Source organism: Mastigoproctus giganteus, chromosome 11 (genome assembly GCF_048544385.1).
Source record: "Mastigoproctus giganteus isolate SK-2022 chromosome 11, ASM4854438v1, whole genome shotgun sequence".
In the NCBI taxonomy this organism is placed as follows: domain Eukaryota; kingdom Metazoa; phylum Arthropoda; class Arachnida; order Uropygi; family Thelyphonidae; genus Mastigoproctus; species Mastigoproctus giganteus.
This window is the reverse complement of record NC_143585.1, coordinates 36,305,160-36,330,493: the sequence shown is the minus strand read 5'-3', so window position 1 is coordinate 36,330,493 and position 25,334 is coordinate 36,305,160. Positions and strand designations below refer to the sequence as shown.

The window sequence follows — 25,334 nt, the reverse complement described above, 5'->3', positions numbered from 1 at the left end:
GTGAAGTTATTTTATGTGTTTATGATTATTCCTTACTCTAGCTGGCCAAAGTACGAGTTGAATTAAACATACTCCGAGATGAATTGCAGAGTTGTGTAGAAAATCAAGACTTTTCACGTGCACAAGAAATAAAGAATAAATTGAAGTCACTGGAGATTTCTAAAGAAGAATATGAGAGCTCATTGTTACCATCTTCTTCTCCTCCTTCTTCTCAAGAAGGATGCACTGAAAAGGTTAGAAAAGTGATCATTTAATTTATTTATTATGATTTTGTTGGAATATTACGTACAGTCAGTCCTCGTATAACACAGGTTTACACTACGCGAATTCAATCATACATGGTTTATAAATAGGGAATGGTGTCGTATATAACACAAACCGAATTCGCTTATGCACGATTTGCCTTTGTGTTTACAAGAAATGGCAGTCGAATGCAGAATCACCCCAACTGAATACAACACAATGGGAATGAAGAGATTCTGAAAACTTATTTATGTTTTTTATATGATTGATTTCAGTGAAGCCATTTTGCCATATAACGTAAAAAACACAGAATTCCAGCTATCAGCATTATCGAAAATGCAATTAGGTCAAGTTTGATACCTGTTTATAATAGATTCTACTAGCAAGTATGCAACTAGAAATTGTTTTTATTGTTTTATGGTTGTAGTAAAAAAGGCCTACGTGCTCTGGATTCATTACGAAAATTTTTTTATTTTGTTTCTCAGAGCAAACTAAACTAGAATTACAATTAATAAGCTTTCGGCTGGGAGGCAGCCTTCTTCAGATTGAATACATGAATGGCAGTTGGAATAGAGATGTGCACTGCCAGGATGGTGCATGAGGCGCGTGGTTAATTGTTTGTTGATGTTTGTGGCTGTGACATATGGTGGTGATGTGGCCAGCGTTTGTCTATGGATAGAATTACTGCCTCTGTGATGGGGTTAACTTGGCAACCACTGTTCCTGTTCAAAGAGGCATCCGAGCATTTTATATTTAACGATTCCAACCAGGTGCGCTTTAGGTAATGGTGGGACCTGTCCACAACCACGACATCGCGGTGTGGGTCGATGTCATGGCGGGTTGTCCAGACATGCTCGGCGATAGCTGAGTGTTCTACATCTGCCAAACGGATCGCCATTTTATGTTCTGAGAGACGTTTCTCGAGTCGACGTCCAGTCTCTCCAAAGTAGCAGCTGGTGCAGTCACGGCAAGAGATGCGATAGACCAAACCGCTCTGTAGAAGAGTGGGAACGGGTGTTTTTACGTTGGAGATAAGAGAATGCAGTTTCTTGCCTGGGAGTTGGATGCATTTTATCCCATATGATTTTAGGATTCTACCGATCTGTTGTGACAAGTTGGGGTAGTATGGGATAAATGCCCTCGTGGATGACTCGTCACTGTTGGCCGTCACGTTGTCGCGTGCCTGTAGATCACACCTGTCAAGCACGCGACAACGTGATGACCAACAGCAATGCCAACAGTGACGAGTCATCCACGAGGGAATTTATCCCATACTACCCCAACCAGCCGACCGGGCTAGCCGAGTGGGTAAAGTACCTGCCCGGCAACCCAAAGGTCGCGGGTTCGATTCCCGCCTCGGGCTTGGATCAAAGTACTGCAAAAACCTTGGGAGGTGCAATATGGCCACAGAAGCCGATGCGCCAACAACTACCAAATCAAAAAAAAAAAAAAAAAACTACCCCAACCTGTCACAACAGATCGGTAGAATCCTAAAATCATATGGGATAAAATGCATCCAACTCCCAGGCAAGAAACTGCGTTCTCTTATCTCCAACGTAAAAACACCCATCCCCACTCTTCTACAGAGCGGTTTGGTCTATCGCATCTCTTGCCGTGACTGCACCAGCTGCTACTTTGGAGAGACTGGACGTCGACTCGAGAAACGTCTCTCAGAACATAGAAGGGCGATCCGTTTGGCAGATGTAGAACACTCAGCTATCGCCGAGCATGTCTGGACAACCCGCCACAACATCGACCCACACCGCGATGTCGTGGTTGTGGACAGGTCCCACCATTACCTAAAGCGCACCTGGTTGGAATCGTTAAATATAAAATGCTCGGATGCCTCTTTGAACAGGAACAGTGGTTGCCAAGTTAACCCCATCACAGAGGCAGTAATTCTATCCATAGACAAACGCTGGCCACATCACCACCATATGTCACAGCCACAAACATCAACAAACAATTAACCACGCGCCTCACGCACCATCCTGGCAGTGCACATCTCTATTCCAACTGCCATTCATGTATTCAATCTGAAGAAGGCTGCCTCCCAGCCGAAAGCTTATTAATTGTAATTCTAGTTTAGTTTGTTTTATGGTTGTGACCTCCAGAAATGTGCTTTAGTAAAATGTGAGATGATAATAGTGTGTTTCTGCCTTTACTGTGTTGTTTATTCAGTTGCTACACGTGCCAGCTTTGTTTATGTGTATCAAGCATGCCTCCTCATTTTTGTCCTTTTTATACTGTAATTGTGCTTTATTCCCTAAAAATGAATACTTGAATAAAGTGTGAAAAGGAAGCATCCTGGTGAAAATACTACAGATCCAAAGAGGGAAAAAAAAAAAGAAGCAATATCGATAGACAGAGCTGGACTGGGTCAAAAATTCTTACCGGGGAAAACTTGTAACGGCCTTATACTAGTGTTTATGGCTATATTGTTTATAGCCATAATCAGCCATAATCACACTGGCCTCCTCCTGGCGCCTCCGTAGCCAGGTGGGAAGGAGCAGCAGTGCATGGCACATGCTTCTTGATTAGACCAGGGTTCGAGCCCGTCACCACCAAATATGGAGGATGCGGAAAGGTCAGGGAATGACCACCGCATTTTCCCGGAGCAATATGGCCTTAGTTGCTAATGCTCCTAAAAAAAAAATCAAAACCACACTGGCCTCCAGCCCACTGGGGTAAGGAAAAATACGAAATTGTGAAACGCTTTGAACGAAAGGAAAGAACATGTGATATTACATGCTACAGGCCTAAATCAGGCAAGGCTGAGAACAATTAGAAAGAATGCAGAGAAAATAAAAGCAGTTGGAAGAGATGGAACATCTGTTCATCTGTTTGGATAGAAGATGAAACAAAGAACAAGTTTGCTTACGATAGAAGCAAAAGCATTAGCAATATTTTATTACGTAATAATCGTAATAAAATACTTACATATTTTATTATGATTATTTATTGTGTCTGGTAATGTTTTCGTTACAAATGTGTGTTCAATCTTAATCCTATTTTTCCCATAAGGCCTGTTATTTATATTTCACGATTTTGCATTCCACGAAGGTTTATAGGAACACAACTATCATGTTATATGAGAACTGGCTGTATTTTATTTTTAAACTGATAAAGATGCCATATTTCAAGCTGTTTGTGAAAAATTACTATTACTGTCATATTTCTCATTTGTTAATTGTTGTATGTTATTTGGTGTTTAGGAGCATTAGCAAATAAGGCCATATTGCTCCGGGATATGCGGTGGTCATTCCCTGACCTTTCCGCATCCTCCGTATTTGGTGGTGACGGGATCAAACTCCGGTCTAATCAAGAAGCGTGTGCTACACACTGCTCCTTCCCACCTGGCTACGGAGGCACCATTCAGCTCAGTGAATTCCAAATCATAAAACATTTGCTGATGTGGAGAGAAGACTTAGTGAAACAGGTATGCTGAAACCATTACAGGTGAACAGTGGTAAAGGGAGATTTCAATGAACTGCAAATGGAAGAGCAAATACTTCATGCTATTAAGTGTCTCCTACCACCAGAAAGGTTTCATCTGTGAGCCTGTGGAGGACATTACATGAACAGAATGTGTATCAGTTTCGTGTTACACCTGTACAAGGATTGTTGTCACAAGATATGTAAAATACACAAACGTTCATGAATAGCTCATTTTGCAATGTACACATGATCCTCAATTTCTCAACCCTGTTACAGATGAATCAGGTTTTACAAGAAATGGAATTCTCAACTCTCAAAACACTCGTATCTGGGCTGAAAACCACCACGTATGGTTGTTAGTACTCATTACCAACATACCTTTTCCTTTAATGTTTCATGTGGACAATCTTATTGGACCTTATTATTTACATTTTCAAGGAGTCCACGTCATGTGGTTTGTCCCAGCAATTGAAGCTGAGTTAGATTCACTGCTTAATCCTACATGTTTTATGGAACAGTATGTGGGAGCTATTGGAAAACATGCTCCCTTGAAAATGAGCAGAGGATGTGGTTTAGACACAACAGTGCACCAGCTCAGTTTTTGCTTGATGTTTCTGACTTTGTTAAATGTAGAGTACAATAACCATTGTACAGTCAGTCGGAACAGCCGACCGGGCTAGCCGAGTGGGTAAAGTACCTGCCCGGCAACCCCAAGGTCGCGGGTTCGATTCCCGCCTCGGGCTTGGATCAAAGTACTGCAAAAACCTTGGGAGGTGCAATATGGCCACAGAAGCCGATGCGCCAACAACTACCAAATCAAAAAAAAAAAAAAATCAGTCGGAACAGTCCTGTACAGTGACCACCAAGATCACCTGACCTTGTACCCTTAGATTACTTTGTGTGGAATTACATGAAATCCCTGTTTTATTTTGCATACATTACATGCAAGATAACTGAGAAATCACATTTATGAAGCTGCTGAAACTATTAAAAATAGTACAGAAACAATAAGACATGCTGTTTTTTTGTTTCTTTTATGGTTAATGTTTAATATATTGGAAATAAATGCTTGAGATGTATATTTGTAGGAACTTTTTTTTTATTTTTAGCTGTAGAATATGTTCTTTCATTTGTTCTGTGCAGTTTTAAACACCCTGTATATCTCTTAACTATTTCTATGGGCTGAAGAAGCAAATTTTAAATTGAATTGTTATATAAACAGGCTTGACTGCATGTAATAGATTGCTGATAATTCCCATCTCTTAGTATGTGACTTAATGTGGTATTGTCAACAGTTTAAAGATAACATTGTCTAAATCTTATAAGTACCATTGTTTTAACAACTGCCAAGGAACTATATGCCAATAAAGACTTACTGCTAACAATGTGATGCCCTTCCACATTACCCACATCAAAATAGTAAAGATTCTCCTTTGGTTATGTTATCATGTAATACTGGCTGATCAATTCTTTGAATTTGAAATTTTATATTTACAATTAGAATTTTATTACTGACATATTCTGGGAAGAAGATAAAATGAAAAACATTTGTATATGGCCACATTATAGACATCTTGTAAGTTGTATTTTTCTACAACATTCAAAAAAATAGCTACTAGTAATTTTAATTTTTTTACGAATTTTTTTATGATTTTTTTTTAAAATTCTGATCTGATTTTCAAAACAATTTTACTGTAATATTGGGCAACCAAGTCAAAAACAAATTATATTTAATAACATTTGTGTACAAAGTTTTCATTTTTATGAATTTTCAAAATTTAATGAAGAAACTCACTCCGTAGAGCCTATTGGCAGTGGAAATTTTACTGCCCAGGGTTCAGACATATTCAGGAAACTTACTCTGTAAAATATTAAATTAAAAATTTAAAAATATACATACAGTAAACTGCCGTTATAGTGCTTCCAAAGGTCCAGCCTGAAAGAGCACTATAACAGGAATCCCCACTTCACAGGGTTGATAATGGGACCAGAAAAAGGACTAACGCCATGATATTGCTATACGCAGGAATGTTATTATAGGAGTTTACTGTCTATAATTATTAATTTTTATCAAAACATTTATAGTCAAAACAGTAAATGTTACTTAAATTTTAATTAAGTTCTACAGTATTACATGAAATTTATTAGATTATTTCCCAATAAATTTGGGAAATAATCTAATAATGGCCATTATACCTCAGTCAACATTTATTTATATTTATTTTAACTGAAATTTATTTATTAAAATAAATTTCTGTTAAAATAAATTATTACTACTATATAATAAATATAAATTTATTTATATTTATTATATATTAGTAATAATTTAGATAATACTATCTGAACTATTACTAATATAATATAATTTTATATGGAATTATACAGGTTGAATTGAAGTAACAGAATCTTATGATTTCTTCTCCATGAAACTTTTTTGAATTATGTTATATACTGTCTTGCACAAATTTGAACATAATTCTTGCTTTATTCTAGAATAGTCCTCTGACAATTTTAAAGTGTGTTACTATAATCCATGAGATGTTGCAGCAGTTCACACCCAAAGGACTAAGTCCTACTATCCAGTCTTTAATAGAAACTCTTGTAAGTATAATCATCATTTCATTATAATTATTTCAGTTAGTGTTTAAAAGAGGTTAACTTTTTTTGCTTTCCTTTATGTTATTAGATTATGCAGTAAATACATCCAGTGCAGTAATTGAAACAGAAAAAAAATTGTTTTCAAGAAAATAAAAAGTTAATAAAATCTTATAAATATGTTTATAAGATCTTAAGATTGACTTTGTAAATTGAATTTTCTTCCATAAATGGATTGATTTCTGAATAATTTACATGCAAAAAGAATTTATATCTAAAATATTGAATGTACATTTAATATTTTAGATATAAATGGGAATGAGATACATTCAATATAAATTTATATTTAATGCACCTTGCTCTCAGTTACACAATTAATGGAACAATGGTGTTTTTCTGTAATTATTTTTCATGTGGAATAAATTCTGCTTAATCTATCTAGTATATGTACTCCAAAAATTGTGCATTGCTGAATTCTCTTTATCGTCGTCCAAAACTGTTGTACCCATTTGGGTGTGCACACTACTGTAGTAGTACAAATCAGTCTTTCTGGACTATCACCTTTTCATTCACTATTTTATTCCATGCTAGCCTATTTCCTATCAGATCTTTAGCCCTAGTTGTAATTCTTGGTTGACCAATAGTCCACTTTCTTGTTGAGATGCCTCTGAGTGTTATATACTTTTCACTTTTACTTCAAATATATATTTAGCTAATTTCCCTTCTCTCATTTTTCTACTTGCCCATAACACTTTAAGTTTGCTTTACTTACCATTGGTTTCCCCAAGAACTTTCCTTATTTCCTCATTCATAATATTTTCTTTCCATTACTTCCATATGTGAGTTCTATTTATTTTTCTTAAGACTCTGAAGATACTTATTTTTAATTTTTATAATAGGCTTAACTGTCTTATAAACAGTTGCTTTTGTCTAATTCCCCTTTTGCTCCAAATTTGAATTTGCTTAGTTGGCAACCTACACTTCCTGCTTTACTTATTCTGTTATTTATTTTCATGTCTTGATTAAAGACTGTTCTTAGATACACAAAATTACTAACTTGTTCTAATTATTGGTAGTCTTTCCATTCTAAATTATATGTCACTTCCAACTTGCATAGCTTTTGTTTTTATGGAACTAATTTTCATGCCAAATTCTCAACAACCGTTATCTAATTTATTTGGATTCTTGAAGATCTTACAAGTTACTATTTAACAATGTAGTGGCATCTACACACAATAATTATCCAACTTTTACATCTCCCACACTAAACTTTGTCAGTGACATACATTCTTTTTATTAAATGATCCATAAAGATTATAAAAAAGGAGTGTTGATAAGATGCAGCTATGTCTCACTCCAAGTTTAAGCTTAAATCACTCTTCGATGCCTCCTTCAATCCTTACTACAGATTTTCCATCTTATACAAACTCTTTATTCTCCTTGGAAAATTATCCTTGATTACCCTTGCCATACTTTTCTAAAATTTCTAGGCACTTCATTGTATGCTTTTTCAAGAACAACAAATCCTAAATGCAGGTTCTTATTGCATTTCCTTGACTTTTCTGTAATTTTTCTTAATTCTCTTTATAAATCATTAAAATCCTTTTCTGCATACATTGCTCTAACAGACCACATCTAAGACTAATCGCTTTCTTATTAGTAAGAGGCTAATACTGAAATGAAATGATACTGATAGTCATTATGCATTAGAATGTCCCAAAATGGACATTTACATGCTAACTTGAAAAGGAAAGATTGAGTTTGGTCAAGTACAAACAACAAGACACTTAAAATAAATAAATCTATATATTCGATAATATTAAAGAGATATATTTCACATTGGGAGATAGTGTATCTTCCACTTAAGTTAGTAGTGTCACTTATGAATAGTAGTTACAAAGGCTTATGATATCAATTCAGTGTTGAAATTTTATAGATCATAAAAATGCAAATTTAAAAAAAAATTAATATTAGAATACACACATCCAAGAGATTTCAACATCTACTAATACACATTTAGAGTAGTTAATCTCAAATCTAGACGAGGTGATTTCGTCCTGCCGTATAAGATAAATTTGGCTAAGCAGTAGCTCTCTCCCTTCAGCTGTTCTTTAGTGTTTCCAGCTAGACATATGATTAAAAAACCAGAGTAGGTTTCAGCCATTGTGCTAACTAGTTCTGTAACTGCACACAGTAGAGTGCATTTAATGGTATTGTATAATAGTCTCATTCCTATGACATGATTCTTTTAATTATTATTCATGCTTTTAAAATTTCTCTTTCCACATACATTTTTGTAGAATATTTATAAAGCTTCAAGGAGTCAAAAAAAAGTATTTTCAGAAAGAAAAATATACACTCCGAATTAGCTTTGTTTAATATTACTTATATTCTGTTTATCTTTCTCTTCTTTTAGTTACTACCAGGTATCCAGAATGAAGATCCTGCTGTAAGAAATGAGGCAATCCGAGCTCTTGGTATATGTTGTTTATTGAGCAGTGATCTGGCTTCTCAATATCTGTTCCTATACCTGCAGGTATTACTCTATTTTTTATTTTTTTTTTTTAAGTATTTTTATAATTTTCTGATATATTTTCTAGTAATGAATGATGACACAATCAAAATTACATTTCTATAAAACTTATTTAATAAAATTTACTTGAAATAAGAACAATGCATGTTTATTCATAGCAAATTATATTAATAAGAAGGAAAGACACTATTATACCACAATTGTTAAGTAATTTTGTTGAAATAGTTGCAAGAAACTATACAACTACCATGATAAAAGTACTTAACCTAAAGGTGATGTTTTGTAACTCAACTGAATAATGCCATCACGCCTGGAAAGCTAAAAGATTTTTTATGCCTGTTGCATCCTTTTAAAAAGCTTTCCAGGCCTGATGACATTACTCAGTTGAGTCTTAAAATATTGCTTTAAGTTGTGATGGTTGTGTAGCTTTCTTGTAACCATTTCAGTAAATTAATTTATTTAACAATTGCATATGGTATAATAGTGTCTTTCCTTCTTATTAATATTGTTTCCTAATTAAAGCAAGCATTAACAGTATATCATCATAACACAAATAATTTAACACATTTGCTGCTGCAACGAATAACTGTTCAAAATGCACCCAAGCAGTGTGCCATAAGGCATACGAGCAGTCATTCTTAAGCAGTCAACCAATGAATGCTGTAAATATAAAGGCATTTGAAATTAACAATTACTCAGTATTGGTACATGGTTGAACATTTTGCAGTAATGCTTGGCATTTTTTTATAGACTTGCCAAATGGTTTTATTTGTTTTTTGCTTGTGTTGATGTCAGTTTATGTAAGCGTTTTGCTTTTAGTAATAAATTCTTTCCAAACTTTTATTTTCAACCATTTAATTTTTATGTACAAATGGTCAGAATGCTGGGTATGTTAGAATGTTGATATTTTCAAGATTCCGAAAATTACGGCACATTGAACAAGTTCTCTTACATTTAAGTGGCAGCGAGTGTGTTAACTGTTTGACTTTTCATAACCAGAAACATGCCAACATCTTCAGACACATTTATCTCTGAAGATGTTATTTAAAGTTCTTTACTTTAAATGATATCTTTATCATTATAATAGCATCTTTATTGTAATTACTTTATAGTAATATTTTTTGTTTTCCAAAAAAAATTATTTTCAGTATCATTAAAATAAAATGACATTACAGTGTAAATCATACATTAGCTTAATGAGAAGTACAAAATTCTCAAATTATGATAATATTATTTAGTTTAGTGATAAATTCTGCAAGTTCCTCATGGATATAATTTACTGTGGAAAACACTGTACCATGATTATAATCAGTGCCCTCTATTTCTGATTATGGAAGTCCTAAAGTGTTATAAGGCATTGTTACTCTGGATGTCCTTTTAAATTTGGTGGCATATTAGAAACCCCTATCACTACTGCAAGCAAAAATACTTGTGGACAAATCTGAGAGAAAGTTGATCATTGGAAATGCAGTTTGAAATGTTTAAAGACCACTTAAACAATAAGCAACCCAAAATTAAATTTTAAGTTAAAGTGAAGAGCCAAATGATTTCTTACAATACAGTAGGATTGCCAAGGGACATAAGTTTTACTACTTTCTGTTTTTGAACATTAGAGTGATCCCCATAATTAAAAATCAAATGCAGTAAAGCATACAAATTTTATTTGTACTGCATTGAGATATCCCCCTGAAAATCTACAGTTTTGCTCTGCTTGTGTGGAGCAAACACCCTAGTTCTAGGAATTAAAGGAACACAAAATTATCATTTCATTTACGTGGTCTTGCAATGATGAAGCAGCAATGACAGCAAGTAAGTACATATTTTCTAAAGTTCCTAAATTTAATTCGAATCTAATCTTAATGAGAATTATTTAGATTTCTGAAACTTAATGTAATGAATGTTTGAGAGCTTTTCTTTTGAGTGGGTCTCCATTTAAATATATTTTTTAAATAAAATTTCTGTCTCAAATAAACCGTACAATAGGCTGCTGAATTTCATTTTGAATTTGTTAGCAGCTGTTCATTCTAAATATTTATTGAACATATAATCTCAGTGTTTTTATATGCACATTTTGAATTTTTATGAAATTGTTATTTTTCAGTGCAGAAAGTCTCCTTTATGACCTTTCTGCCTCATGTTAATAATTTGTTTTTCATAGCCTGAGCTTGTAAAAATCTCCATTTCATCTGCATTTTACACTTGGCCTCATCACTGTCCTGAATCATACATGATATCAATTTTTTATCTGAATAGCTCTGCTCTTTCAACATCAGCACTTAGCAGTTCCCCACAAATTTTCATTGCCAAGGTTGCTTCATATGGATATCACAACAACCAACTGCTATTTAATATAAAATTAGGAATTTTTAAATGTTCTGCAAGTCTCTCCACACCAGACTATATTTCAATGCCACAAACATGAACATCTTTTGAACACAGTTGTACACACTTAGATAATGTTTCCTTTTCATTTAACTTTTATTAAAGGTAATATTCATAGTTAAAATACTTTGTAAACAGCTTCTTCCAGATTTTCATCTCTAAGCAGCTTAAGGTTTTTCAAGACAACAGTTCTCTAAATTTTAGAGGCATTCACATCAAACTTGCGAAAATATTGCTTTGCTTTATTTAAGGGCAGCCACTGTTACTTTATTTTGTGTGTTGAACTCCTCCATGATCTAGTGGTCAATTTATTTTCATTCCACTGACTCATCTGAAATCAAATGCCAACATTGTATGAGTCAAAATTATGCAATATTTGTATTGGTGAAGGTTTACTATACTGTAGAAGTTTTGGTTTAAAGCTTAACAAAATTTGTACCCCAGTCTGAAATTCGACTAGAACTCAGATTGTTTTCATAATGTAACATTTTGAAATATTTCCTTTTTTGCATATATGATGAAAACTGTGCAGTTGACTACCTGCCAAAATCAGTCATATGACCAGTAAAATGGTACTGGCAATATCTCCAATGCTGAAATAGTTCTGATTTTTAACCTGAAAAATAACATGGCACCTATAAAATAAGAATGAGAATGTGCAATTTAGATACAGTACACAACAAATTATGACCTGGGTTCCCTTTGCTCACCTTTTCCCTAATCCAAAACATATTGATACACATTGCCTTGTGGTTGCATTGGAGCCAACGAGTGCAGTAAAGTCATGAATGTTGGCAAAAGTGCTTACTTACTCCTAGACAAACTTGATCTGCATAAACTTGATCTGCTTATGTCCCAAAATTTTAAGGTTGTATACACACAAATAATCTTTATTTCTAGCTTTATTATTAAATTAATGGTACCAATTTGATGATTCAGCTGAATTGTTGTGTGTGATGATCCAGCTGAATATTGGCTTGTCAGTAAAGACTTGCTTAATTTTACTTATAGGTTGAAACTTTCAGTATGAAATTAGCACAGTGGCTAGGAGTGATATTCTTTCTATGTAGTTAGAGGTTAGGCTCAATTAACATCAGGATAGGAAAAACTTTTAGAGGATTATATTGCACTCGGTTTATCTTGGGTGAGGATTGCATGGTTTTCCTCATGGAAATTTGTGTTTTCCATCCTGAAAAACAATTAAATTAACCATAATATTCATGTGATTACAGGCACATTAAACTGACATTTTTTTCGACTTGACACCACATTGTTTATTATAACTGATCCAACCGAATATGAATTTTGTTGTTTGTCGAGTTTCATTTGGAAAATATTATAATAGAAAAGATAAGATAAAACTTTTTATAATAATAATTATAGTTGTGGGAAAGAATAAATTTAGTGTATTAACATTAGGTGGCAAATGCTGCAAGAAAGCAAGCTTATACAACATCAGCCATAAAAAAAAAAAAAAAAAAAACACCTCCAGTTTCACCTATTCATTCCCTCCAATAGTTTGTCTAGTTCTTTCTTGAATTTATTTATGCTATCAACTTCCACAACAACAGATAGAAGTTTGTTCCAGCAATCAACCACCCACTGGATAAAGGCAAACTTCTACACATCTATTCTGCAACCGTCCTTCCTCAATTTGAATTTGTGCTCCCTCATGTGTGGTCTGAACAAGAGGAAGAATTCCATCAACATCGAGCTTGCTCAATCCATTCAAAGTTTTAAACACCTCAATCAGATCACCTTGCAGGTGCCTAGTCTCCAAATGCTGCAATTTGCAGAACTGAAATCTTCGTTGGTAAGAGCACCCCTTTGTTCCCCTCACCAATCTCATTCTGTTACATTAGGCAAATAAGAAAATATTTAAATATTAAACTCTAATATACATTAATACTCATATACTCAGTTAAAGGCATTATGTGGACTCATTTAACAAAATTAAGTAATTAAATAGACACTTCATGTATTAGTTAAATAAAATAATTAATGAAATTTTAAATAGAAGGAACCACAGTTCATCTCAGAAATTTCACTGCATGCTAATTCATTTTGTGAATTGAATTTACTAGATGAAGGAGAACACTTGTAGCTCCTGTTTAGCATTTCAATAAATTAGATGACCTAATAGGTGGGAGGGAAACATTTATTTATTTACTTATTTAATTTTATTATAATATAATTTTATATCCACGCAAAAAAGGATTACTTAGCTTCCATAGAAATTCAAACTTCTTCATATTCAAGGAAATTAGTTTACAATCAAATTGTGTTGTTAGCTGAACAATATGTTTCAAGGTTAATTTTTTTAACGACACTAACTGGAGGGTAGACAGCTAGCTAATGATGATCTCTTGAACAGTTAGGCCTGACGTAGCCGAGTGGTCAAGAGCGCAAGTGCAGTAGCACATGCTCTTTGAGTGGACCGGGGTTCAACCCTGTGACTACTAAATATGATTTACATTTGTATTGATTGAGTTATTGTAAACTCCACTGACCTGGTGGTCGTGCTGGAGTATAAATCTTATCAGTATCAGTTATCTTATCTTAAACAGTCACTAATATATGTTTGTTATATCAGTAACATGCCACCCATAAAGTTGGTAGCATTGGCAATTTGGTTATGTAAACAATCAAATCAAATTTATTATTGTTTATCTTTATTGATTTGTTGCTATTACACTTGCATATTTATACAAAATTCTTAATATATAAATATTTTGTTTTAGGTTGCTCAGGTTGATCAAGAAACTATCAGAGTTACAGCTCTCAAAGCTATTTTTGACATACTTTTGTTATTTGGATTAGAAATGTTTCAAACAAATAAGGAAGACTTGCAGAAGACTTCAGATCTTATGGAACTAATACCAGAAACACCATCAAACGATAGTGATAGTGATAGTGACAGTGAGGAAGAAGAAGAAGGAATTCCTGAATCTCAAGACAGTAGCCAGGCATTAATATACATTCTTGCAACTCAGCTAGACAGTGAGGTAAAAGTTAATGATTTCTTCAGAGTGTCTTGCATATTAATATAAAATTATTGAATGTATAGTAATAATTTGCCATTTGACACCCAGTTGGAAAGGTCTGGGTTCAACTCTCATCAGCAATCATTGGAATTTTGTAAATGCTTTTTTTTTTTTTTTTTTTTTGTGTGTGTGTGTGTGTGTACAGAACTTTCTCCATGAGCTATTCCGAGGTGGTTTTTGGTGTTCACTGGCCTGAATATATGCTTGTACAGAAGGAATATATCAACTTATATCACAGCATGTTGTGTTGCTCTGTTTGGTTGTGCAATAAATAAATAATAGATAATAATGATGTTTATGGCTGTTGAGTTATTTTCTTCTTATCAATGGTTTTGGAAATAGCTATCCTACTTATGCCAAGTAATTACTTCGCATAATGTTTTCATTATTTTTTCTCTTGATGTATGCTTATATAAAATCAAATCTGTTATGTCAAAATGTCAAGAGAAAAAGAATAACAGTATTACTTATTGGTTTAATTATTAACGTTCACTTTATATATACAGTGTATGCTACTGATTGTAATCACAGATTTTATCATTCATGTCATGTTATTACTTTTGTGTGAAGTCCCGAACTAATACATAGAAAAACATATGTTTATTGTAATCAATTTTTTTTTTTGGTTTTTGTTATTGCAATTTAAGCATGTGCAGTGGAAGTGATTATATAACATCCCAATTTGTCTGGATTCCAACATGGTATTGCTTGTTTAGTTATTGCTGTTGCTTTGTACAATTTTTATGATTATCAGCTTGATTATTTCTTGAAAGAAAGTATTGTATCTGTACTCTGTCAGTGTGACTGTTTTACAGTAGAGCAGCGTTTACCAAACTGGGTTTTGCGGACCCCTGGGGGTCCGTAGACCAGTTTCAGGGGGGTCTGCGAAATGGTGGTCGACCATATATATATATTGGAGGCTTGAAGTGGTGGAACCCATGTTTAGTCTCCAGAGCTAAGTTCCAGTCAACCCTTCCCATCTCTTCCATCATGCAGTATGATTAATGACTTTTAAGGTTATGATGAACATTGTGGCAAGATCCAATCTTCCTTACATTTTGAGGGTACAGCTCTAAAACAGTGTTCACAGGGCGGCCGCTAGTTAGTACACTGGACCAAACCTATTGGTAACTTTCTAGGAGGCTTCCGGATCAGCTAGTGTATATCTTGCTACCTCTACTCTGCCAGATAGTGACTGGAGGGAGTCCGAGTAGTGTGTATGCGGGGGTGGGGCATTGTCGAGGCCACGTTATGTCAAGGATCTGAGTATATTCTTACCATGTGTACACCATATCCAAACATTTCATTACTTCATACAGCATGTTCCACCCACTTTTTCTTACTATTGAATACACCATGAATTGTCAAACTGATAGAATATGCTTATCTGCGAAAAGATCTAAACCTCCCAAACACTTCTTAATTCATTTCACAAATATACGTGGTCTCAATTCTGATCTCAACAATGTCCATTTCCACTTGCAGTCTGCCAAACCCCATGTACTTTTTCTGACAGAATCTCAGTTATCGGTTGATTCGATTCAACTGCTCATCTCAGTTGCCCAAATTTTTCGCTGTATGATTCCTTTCGCCTCAAAGGTGGCACTTGTGCATATGTCTGTTCCAATATTCCCTGTCAGAGACTTGGTAATTTGGAATCTCTTCTTTTCAATCTTTTCTGGCTTAAAATCTCTCTACCTCATTGTGTCAAATTCATCTATTGTCTCTACTGTTCTCCCAACTCCACTAATCACTGGGAGCTCTTTGACTTCCTCTCTTTGCAATTTGTCTTTCTCCAGTCCAACTTTCCTAACAGTGAGGTAATTTTCCTTGGTGATTTTAATGTTCACAGCTCCAGCTGGCTTCTGTTTTCTAGTCACACCAACCCAGCTGGTCAAGATGCTGAGACTTTTGCAATTACTAATGACCTTGCACAGATTGTTCATTTACCGACAAGAATACCAGACAGTCCTAACCATACAGCCAACACACTTGATCTTTTTCTCACAAACAACCCTTCTAAGTACACAGTCAAAGTGAGAGGTCCTTTAGGCACCTAAAGGACCTCTCACTGGATGATTGTCTTGAGATCACAACTTGGTGATTGTCTCTTCTCCTATGGAGCCTTTATCTCATGGTTATTCCCAACCTCATATTGTTTGGCATTACAAGAATGCAAAATGGGATGACCTGCGAGATTTCTATTCTTCTTTTCCTTGGTCGGATTACTGTTTCAAACCCTCTGATGTCAGCGTTTGCTCAGATCATGTCAGTGAAATTAATCTTGCAAGAATGGAATCCTTTATCCGACACTCCACTTTAAAATCTCGTCCTTTATCTAAACCTTGGTTTTCCAATAAATGTGCTAAGGCTGTTCAAGAGAAGAATGTTTCATTTTCTGCCTACACCAAAACTCACAACAATTGTAAAGCAGTTATTAATCAGTCCAAACTAAAGTTTGAACAGGCTAAGAGTAGAAAACTCACTTCTTGCCCTAATGGTAGTCGAGCATTCTGGTCTCCTGCCAAAGCTATTGGCTGCAACCTTTGCCCATCTCTGCTCCCACCTCTGTCCAAACCAGATGGTTCTGTTGTCACTTCAGCCAAGGATAAAGCTGACCTGCTAGCATCCCATTTTTCTTCCAACTCATCTATTAATGAACTTGGTAAAACACCTCCCACCATTCTCAACACACTCCATTCAATGCCTCCTGTGGTCTTCCGTCAAAAGGATGGCAGAAGGATTTTGACGAATCTTGATGCTAAGGAAGCTCCAGGTCCTGATGGTATTTCTACACTTGTTCTCAAAACCTGTGCTCCTGAACTTACTCCTGTTCTTTGCCGCGTTTTTTCACTTTATTATTCCAAAGGTGTTTTTCTTCTGCTTGCAAATTTGCTCATATCCAGCAAGTTCCTTAAAAGGGTGAAAAATCCCTCCCATCCAATTATCATCCCATTGCAATTATTTCTACTCTTTCTAAAGTAATGAGAAATCAATTAACTGCCAACTCTTAAACTACCTAGAAACCTTCCGTCTGACCAACGATCAGTATGGATTTCGTCAGTATCGATCCACTGGTGATATTCTGGCTTATGTTACCCATTTATGGACATATTCAATGGAAAAGTCTGGTGAAACACAAGCAGTTGTTCTTGACATCTCAAAGGCTTTCGATCGTGTTTGGCATAAAAGTCTTCTAAACAAGCTTCCATCTTATGGTTTGCCAACTGTTTTTTGTAATTGATTATCCAGTTTTCTCTCTGATCCTCACTGAGGGTGATGGTAGATGGCTCTCTGTCTTCTAACTTCTCCACTAATGCCGGTGTTCCCCAAGGTTCAGTTCTTTCCCCCACTCTCTTTTCCTCTTGTATATTAATGACTTTCTTCCATTGACTGGAAATCCTATCCATAGTTTTCCGATGAAAGCACATTGCATTCCACTTTCCATTTTGAGAAACCTTGCCCTGCTCGATCAGTGTCAACTTCTCGAATATCTGCTACCAATTCCTTAAATGCCGATCTCCGGGTAATTCTCTAGTGGGGCAGCAAAGGCAACTTAGTTGATTTCAATCCTTCTAAAACTCAGTCTTGTCTTATATCTCGCAAAAAGGATTCTTCTGCTCCTATGCTTATCTTTGGTGACACTCCGATTTCTAGGCAAAATGATATATCTCTTTTAGGGATTACCCTGACTTCTAATCTCTCTTGACACAAGCGCATTACAAATATGGCTTCCTATGCATCTAAAAAACTTAGTTTTCTCTTTCGCTCATGGCATTACTTTTCTTCCACTCTGTTCACTCTGTACAAATCACAAATCTGCCCTACCATGGAATACTGTTCCCACATCTGGGGTGGTGCCCCCAAAACCTCTCTTAGGCTTCTTGATTCTATTCAGAAGAGGGCTGTTAGGTTAATTAATGATTCATCTCTAACAGAGTCTCTCCACTCGCTGTCTCATAGATATACTGTTTTTTCTGCATGCCTCTTCTACAGATATATTCATGGGCACTGTTCCTCTGAATTGGCTTCTATAATTCCTGCTCTCTCTTTCAAAACAGTCCGAACACATGCCACCACCAGCCAACATCCATTTACTGTCCAACTTCAAACTCACAGAACCAACTTTGAATCTTCCTCGTTTATTCATTCAACTGCCATTTTCTAGAACAACCTTCCTTCATACGTATTTCCTGAAAATTACAGTCTACAGTAGTTCAAGTCCAATGTCAACAAATATCTTCTTTCGTCTTCTCAACCTCCAACCCAAGCACGGTACTAAGTACTATAGGTTCTAATACCTCTCGTGTTTGGGGTTTACATAAATAAATAAGTTGTAATAATATTAATTTAATTAAGTATGTATAAATGGATGTGAAAGTTACACAAGGTGGCAGTAACTATAAGGGTTAGGAAAGTAGAAAAAGAAGAGTAGTAGATTAGTGAAAGGTAAAAGAATGTTAATATCCTAGAGGTTATGATAAATTAAGTAAATTATGGGCTGAATTGCTGAGCCAGTATTAAGTGGGGAAACTGTAAAGTAAAATTAGTACAACAAAATAATAATAAAATGCAAATAAAATGAAAATGGTATAGCTGTCATCAGATATGGGGGGAACATGTTTAGTAAATGATCTAATATAGGTAATGCAAAAAATGCTTGATCTGATGTCAGTTGAAATAAATATTGATACATGATCAGGTATTTCATCAGGGGACTACACCTGAAAAAGTATCAGGAACTGTGTTTCTATACTTGTCCATAGTAGTAGAAGAAAAGTGAATGGCCAAAAAGGAATGAAAAGAAATTAGCATTTTCTAATACATTATGGACAAGATAGTCCCAACACAGCGTAATTTATTTAGGTAAAAATAAGTATCAAGTTGGGATAAAAATGTTTAATATAAATATGTGGAATTTAGTGTAGGATTTAATTTTGTAAAGATAAGAAATCAATGTATTTTACAAAATAGATTTGGAACGAGCAAATGGTATAAGGGTGAGGTATTAAATTGAGGGTGGGGAAGGGAAAAAGGATTATTTAAATAAATAAAGACAAAAGATAGCAATAGAAGTAGGATAGTAGGAGTGTTCATTTCACCCCCATATTACACTAATAGTTTAACAAATGGGAAGAACTTTAGAATTAAACAGCAGAAAGATAAAAAGTATAGAAAAAGTTATTGAATAACACTAAGCTTGCTGGGGTTATGAGGCCCAACCTTGTAGTAAGGGCTCTGGCATTTGTAAGCATTAGTATAAAAGGGAGCTAATACCAAATACTTGTATTGAAATGAAAAATGAGTGTCAAGACATGCCGAGAAACAAATCTAAAACGAAACTGAAAGTATGTTTGTTATTTGGTTTTTAGGAGCATTAGCAACTAAGGCCATATTGCTCCAGGGATATGCGGTGGTCATTCCCTGACCTTTCCGCATCCTCTGTACAGTCAGTCCTCGTATAACACATGTTTACACTACACAGATTCGATCATACATGATTTATAAATAGGGGAACGATATCTTATATAACACGAACCGAATTCGCTTATGCACGATTCGCCTTAGCGTTTACAAGAAATGGCAGTCGAACGCAGAATCACCCCAATCGAACGCAACACGATAGGAATGAAGAGAAGATTCTGAAAATGTATTTATGTTTTTTATATCAGTGAAGGGGAAACACATTTCACCATAATAACATAAAAACCAACACAATTCCAGCTATCAGTATAATCGCAAATGCAATTAGATCGAGTTTACTACCAGTTTATAACAGATTCCACTAGCAGAAACGCAACTGGAAATTGTTTTTATTGTTTTATGGTAGTAACTCCCAGAAATGTGCTTTAGTAAAATGTGAGGTGTTAATAGCGTATCTTTACGGTGTTGTTTATACAGTTGCTACACGTGCACAGCTTTGTTTGTGTATCAAGCGTGCCTCATTTTGTAATTGTGCTTTATTCCCTAAAAATGAGTAAAATACTTAAAAGATGTGAAAAGGAAGCGTCCTGGTGAAGACACTGCAGATTCAGAGAGAAAAAGAAAAGCAATATCGATAAACAGAGACGGACTAGGTCAAAAATTCTTACCCAGGAAAATTTATAGTGGCCTCATACTATGGTTTATGGTCAAAATCACACCGGCCTCCGGCCTACCGGGGTTTCCCCGGTAAGGCTTATGGCCAGTCCGCCTCTGTTGATAGGAAAAAAAATATGAAATTGTGAAACGCTTTGAGCGAAATGAAAGACTACTTGATATTGCACGTGCTACAGACCTAAATGAGGCAACGCCAAGAATTAGAAAGAATGCAGAGAAAATAAAAAACTTTCATAGCAGGAACAACTCAAAGTGTAATTAAAATCCATTAGATTAAGACACAAAGATTTGGAAGAGATGGAACGGCTGTCATCTGTTTGGATAGAAAATCAAACAAAAAACAAGTTTGCTTACGATAGAAGCAAAAGCATTAGCAATATTTTATTATGCTTATTTATTGTGTTTGGTAATGTTTTGGTTACAAATGTGTGTTCAATCTTGGGTGGCCGGCACCTAACCCTATTTTTCCCATAGGGCCTGTTGTTTATATTGCACGAGGGTTTCTAGGAACACAATTATCATGCTATACGAGGACTGACTGTATTTGGTGGTCACGGGCTCGAACCCCGGTCTAATCAGGAAGCGTGTGCTACGCACTGCTGCCCCTGCCCACCTGACTATGGAGGCGCCCTGAAAGTATGATAAGACAGTGGAAGTATATGATACCTGGAGTATTTTAAGAAATGCGCAGATAAAATAAGCTGGTGGGAAAAATAAAGACAGGGAGTTGAAATGCACAAATTCAGTAGAGTAGATGAATGCAAGCAGGCTTAAACCAAATGAGCAATATATCTCTATGAGAAAGCAATTTATAGCAGCAAAGCGGACTTAATAGTAAGCTGTGAAGAAATTCAAAATAGTGGGAAAATAGAGACCTCTATAGTTGTATTTAGAATACAAGTGCATGGAGATAATTTATAATTAGTGTTGAAAAAGAAAAAGAAACGCAGTTGGAATAGATTGGTTTATAGTGATACAGTCATATAAAATTAAACATTACCATTAATAAAGAATTATAACGGTGGCAAAAAACATATACACGTAGGCCGAATGATGGGGCCACGTTATAATAAGATTATGTATCAGGGTACGGTAAATAAGAATTATCAAATATTTTGAGAAATAAATAGATTAATAAATATAGTCGATCCAAGGAAATGGTTAAAATCCAACGAAATAAGTAACATGATCACTTGAAATCCAAGGAGGTGATACTATTCAACAAATGACTGCAAACAAGTGGGTAATTAGGCTATTGGCTTGGATTTCGCTAACTTCTTCCAAGCCAAGGATGTTTTAACATAAAATAAAACATCTTTCGTGCATGCAAGGTACATATGCGGTTGTTGTTTTATTGTTTTTCTAATGCAGTTTTACAAAATTCAAACAAATGGTGTTTGAATTTTGTAAATTGGTTCACTAAATCTCAATATTTAGTAGGTGCCCCAAGGGTGTTTCACATCAAAAATGACATTCAGAAACTGCTAATGGAAGGAAAAATAGAAGGCAAAAGGGGCAGAGGATAACCCAGATAATCGTGGATAGGGAACATAGAGGATTGGAGTAGCCTCAAATACAAAGAACTTGCAAGAGTGGTTGAGCAGAGGGAAGTGTGGGGATCCTTGGCAGTCAACCTCCTGGAAGGAGATAGCATATGATGGATGGATGGGAAATCTCAATGAAAATCTAAAAAAATTGTAACAGCCTGTGTTTCAGTTTTTACTTTCTTTATTTGGTAAAGTAAACTTCCATAAACCTAGACTTATAAATTGAAATAAGAACCAGGTTTTCACCTAACTGTATCATATTGAAGAATAGTGATCTTTTCTTTATCAAGCACATATGACTCTGTTGCCCTTGCACTGTTAAGCCCAAAAAATCAATAAACAACTCTCCTTTATCCACATTTGTCTATCAGACTTCTAAAAAGGCCTTTTGAAATATCATTTTAGAATAAAATGTAGAATACCTATAAGTTGCATTATAAAACAAGCACATCCAAGATTTATTTGCAAGATCAGTTAATACAGATATAAACAATATTTGGTTTACAGCATCTTCTACCGCCTTATGACACCTAAAAATAATTTCTAGAAATTAGCATTAGCAGAGGCATATGATGCAAGAAAGCAAGCTTATGCAGCATCAACCAAAAAAAAAAACCACTCCCATTTCACCCCTCCATTCGTCCCGAATGCCTGTCCAGCTCAGCCTTAAATTTATTTAAGCTATCAACTTCCACGAAGTCTGTTCAACCAATCAACTACCCACTGGCTAAAGGCAAATTTCCGCACATCTATTCTACAACTGTCTTTCCTCAATTTGAAACTGTGCCACCTCAGGTTCTTAATCTGAGCAAGAGGAAGAATCCCATCAGCATTCAGCTTGCTCAACCCATTCAAGGCCTTATACATCTCAATATGATCACCTTGCAGATGCCTACTCCAGGTGCTGTAATTTGCAGAACTTAAGCCTTTCTTGGTAAGCGAACCCCTTTGTTCCCCTCACCAATCTTGTTGCCGTTCTATGTACTCGTTCTAGCAACTCTACATCCTTCCTAAAATGAGGCCTCCAGACCTGTACACAATACTCTAGGTGTGGCCTGACCAGTGCCTTGTATAATGGAATAATGACCTCCCTGTCCCTGCTAGCAAAATTCCTATATATAATTGACAAGACTCCATGGCCCACCTTGGCAGCCTGTCTGCGCTGCTCAGCGAACTTCATATTTGACTGCACAATTACCTCCCGGTATTTTTCACTTTCCACTTCCCTGAGGGTAGTACCACACAGTTGGTACGTTTCTCTTCGGTTATTGCTACCCTTATGCAGTACTTTGAATTTGTCAAGGTTAAACTTTAGTTGCCACTTCTCACCCATTTGCCCAAATTTATCTAGATCCATTTGGATTAGCATACTGTCTTTACTGTCGTTAACAACCCTGCCAACCTTTGTATCATCTGCAAACTTGGACATTAAACCTGATATACCTTCATGAATATCATTGATAAATATACAAAACAACAATGGGTCCAACACCGAATCCTGGAGCGCCTCCGTAGCCAGGTGGGAAGGAGCAGCAGTGCGTAGCACACGATTCTTGATTAGACCGGGGTTCGAGCCCGTCACCACCAAATACGAAGGATGAGGAAAGGTCACGAAATGACCACCGCATATCCCGGAGCAATATGGCCTTAGTTGCTAATGCTCCTAAAAATCAAATAACAAATAACCGAATCCTGGGAAACTCCACTTATAACATTTGTCCACGAAGAGCAGTGTCCATTGATTACCACTCTGTCGTCTCCCACTCAACCATCCCTTTATCCATTGTAACAACTTACCCTTAATGCCATACCTCTCGAATTTGTACCACAGTCTTCCATGTGCAACAGTATCAAAAGCTTTCCTGAAATTCGAGTATGTGATATAAAAATTATTTTAGGCATTCAGTTCCTTTGTGACCACATCATAGTATCTAATCAAATTGGTCAGACAAGACCTCCCTTTAACAAACCAATGCTGTGTCTTAACTATTACTGCAGTCTTGTCTAGATGATCCTGCAATGCTTCTTTAACCAGTGATTCCATTATTTTCCTCGGAACACGTTAAACTAATGGGTCTATAGTTACTTGTGTCACCTTTTGAACCCCCTTTGTGAATTGGTGATACATTTGCACACCTCCAGCCCATGGGGACCTCCCCTGAGTCCAAGGAAACTCTCATAATTATGGCTAGGGGTTTTCTTACTTCCTTTGCTGCCTCCTTTAATATAACTGGATAGATCCCGTCCACTCCAGGTGCCTTTTTTATGTTTAACTTCAACAATTTCTCCTCCACTTTGCTCTCGGCTATTACAAAATCACTTAGCTCCCTGTTAAGAGTTTGATAAACTTCTGGCACTCCCCTCATTGAATAACTCCTTGTGTGAATGTAGATGCAAAATACTCAGTTCATCAGCTACCTGAGCATGATCATGAATAGTCAACCCATCTATGTTAAGTGGTCCAATCTGATTCATTCCTTTCCTTCTAGAGTTTACATAAGTAAAGAACTCTTTGCTGTTTTTCTTTGCATCCTTTTCCAAAGATTTCTCATAATCTGTTAATCTGCTTCACCTGCCTAACTTGATTACAGACTAGTTTATATCTGCCATAGGCTTCTGTGTCACCTGATACTTTATATGCATTCCATACATTTTTTTTCTCTGCCACGAGCCTCATTAGTTCATCTGACATCCATTTAGGCCTAAACTTTGAACAGTATTTCTTAGTTGGAATGAAATTATTGAAGGCCTAGTAGCCTTCAAAATTAAGTCCCTGAAGGCTTCCCATTTAGAATTCAATGTTAGTAACATTATCAGTTGATCCCACTATAAATATTAAGTGCAACACTAAATAGTGGTCCTCCAAAACTGATTAAAATAAATTGTCATTACAACATTTCCTGCTAAACCAAAAAGTCATTTAGTAGGTAGAAGGTATATGCTGTTTTCATATGTTCTGTTGTTGTTGTTGTTGTTGTTATTTGATTTTTAGGAGCATTAGCAACTAAGGCCATTTTACTCCGGGGATATGCGGTGGTCATTCCCTAACCTTTCCGCATCCTCCATATTTGGTGGTTACGGGCTCAAACCCCGAGTCTAATCAAGAAGTGTGTGCTGCTCCTGCCCATCTGGCTACGGAGGCGCCCATATGTTCTGTGTTTGCTTAAATAATTTATGGATTTCCCTTCAGTAGTCCCTTTTTAAACAGGTTCAGAATGGTCATGAAAGGATAAATAGAATGGAAGGAAATTAAGCTATGAAATATGACTGAAGCTTGAAGAAAACTGCAGTCTGGTTGTATTTAAACTTATCTTGAACTGGCAGAGCAGCACATGATGCATAAAGAAATATAGTGAAGATTGCAGAAAAAAGGCATGACTTGGATAATGTTGGGGAGGCTGATGGTGATTATACTCAAATCGCATTAGTGAATTTTTTGACTATTAAAGAATT

The 25,334-nt window shown here is 35.7% G+C and overlaps 1 protein-coding gene across 1 annotated transcript in view; it reads left to right on the top strand.

The window, feature by feature from the left end:
* Positions 1 to 25,334, top strand: part of Cap-G (Chromosome associated protein G) — an 86,097-nt gene that overhangs the window by 40,419 nt on the left and 20,344 nt on the right. Inside the window, exons 10-13 of the mRNA XM_090384402.1 lie at positions 42 to 233; positions 6,175 to 6,282; positions 8,693 to 8,812; positions 13,933 to 14,196. Of these exons, the coding sequence (XP_090240528.1) occupies positions 42 to 233; positions 6,175 to 6,282; positions 8,693 to 8,812; positions 13,933 to 14,196 (684 nt within the window). The remainder of the gene's footprint in view (positions 1 to 41; positions 234 to 6,174; positions 6,283 to 8,692; positions 8,813 to 13,932; positions 14,197 to 25,334) is intronic.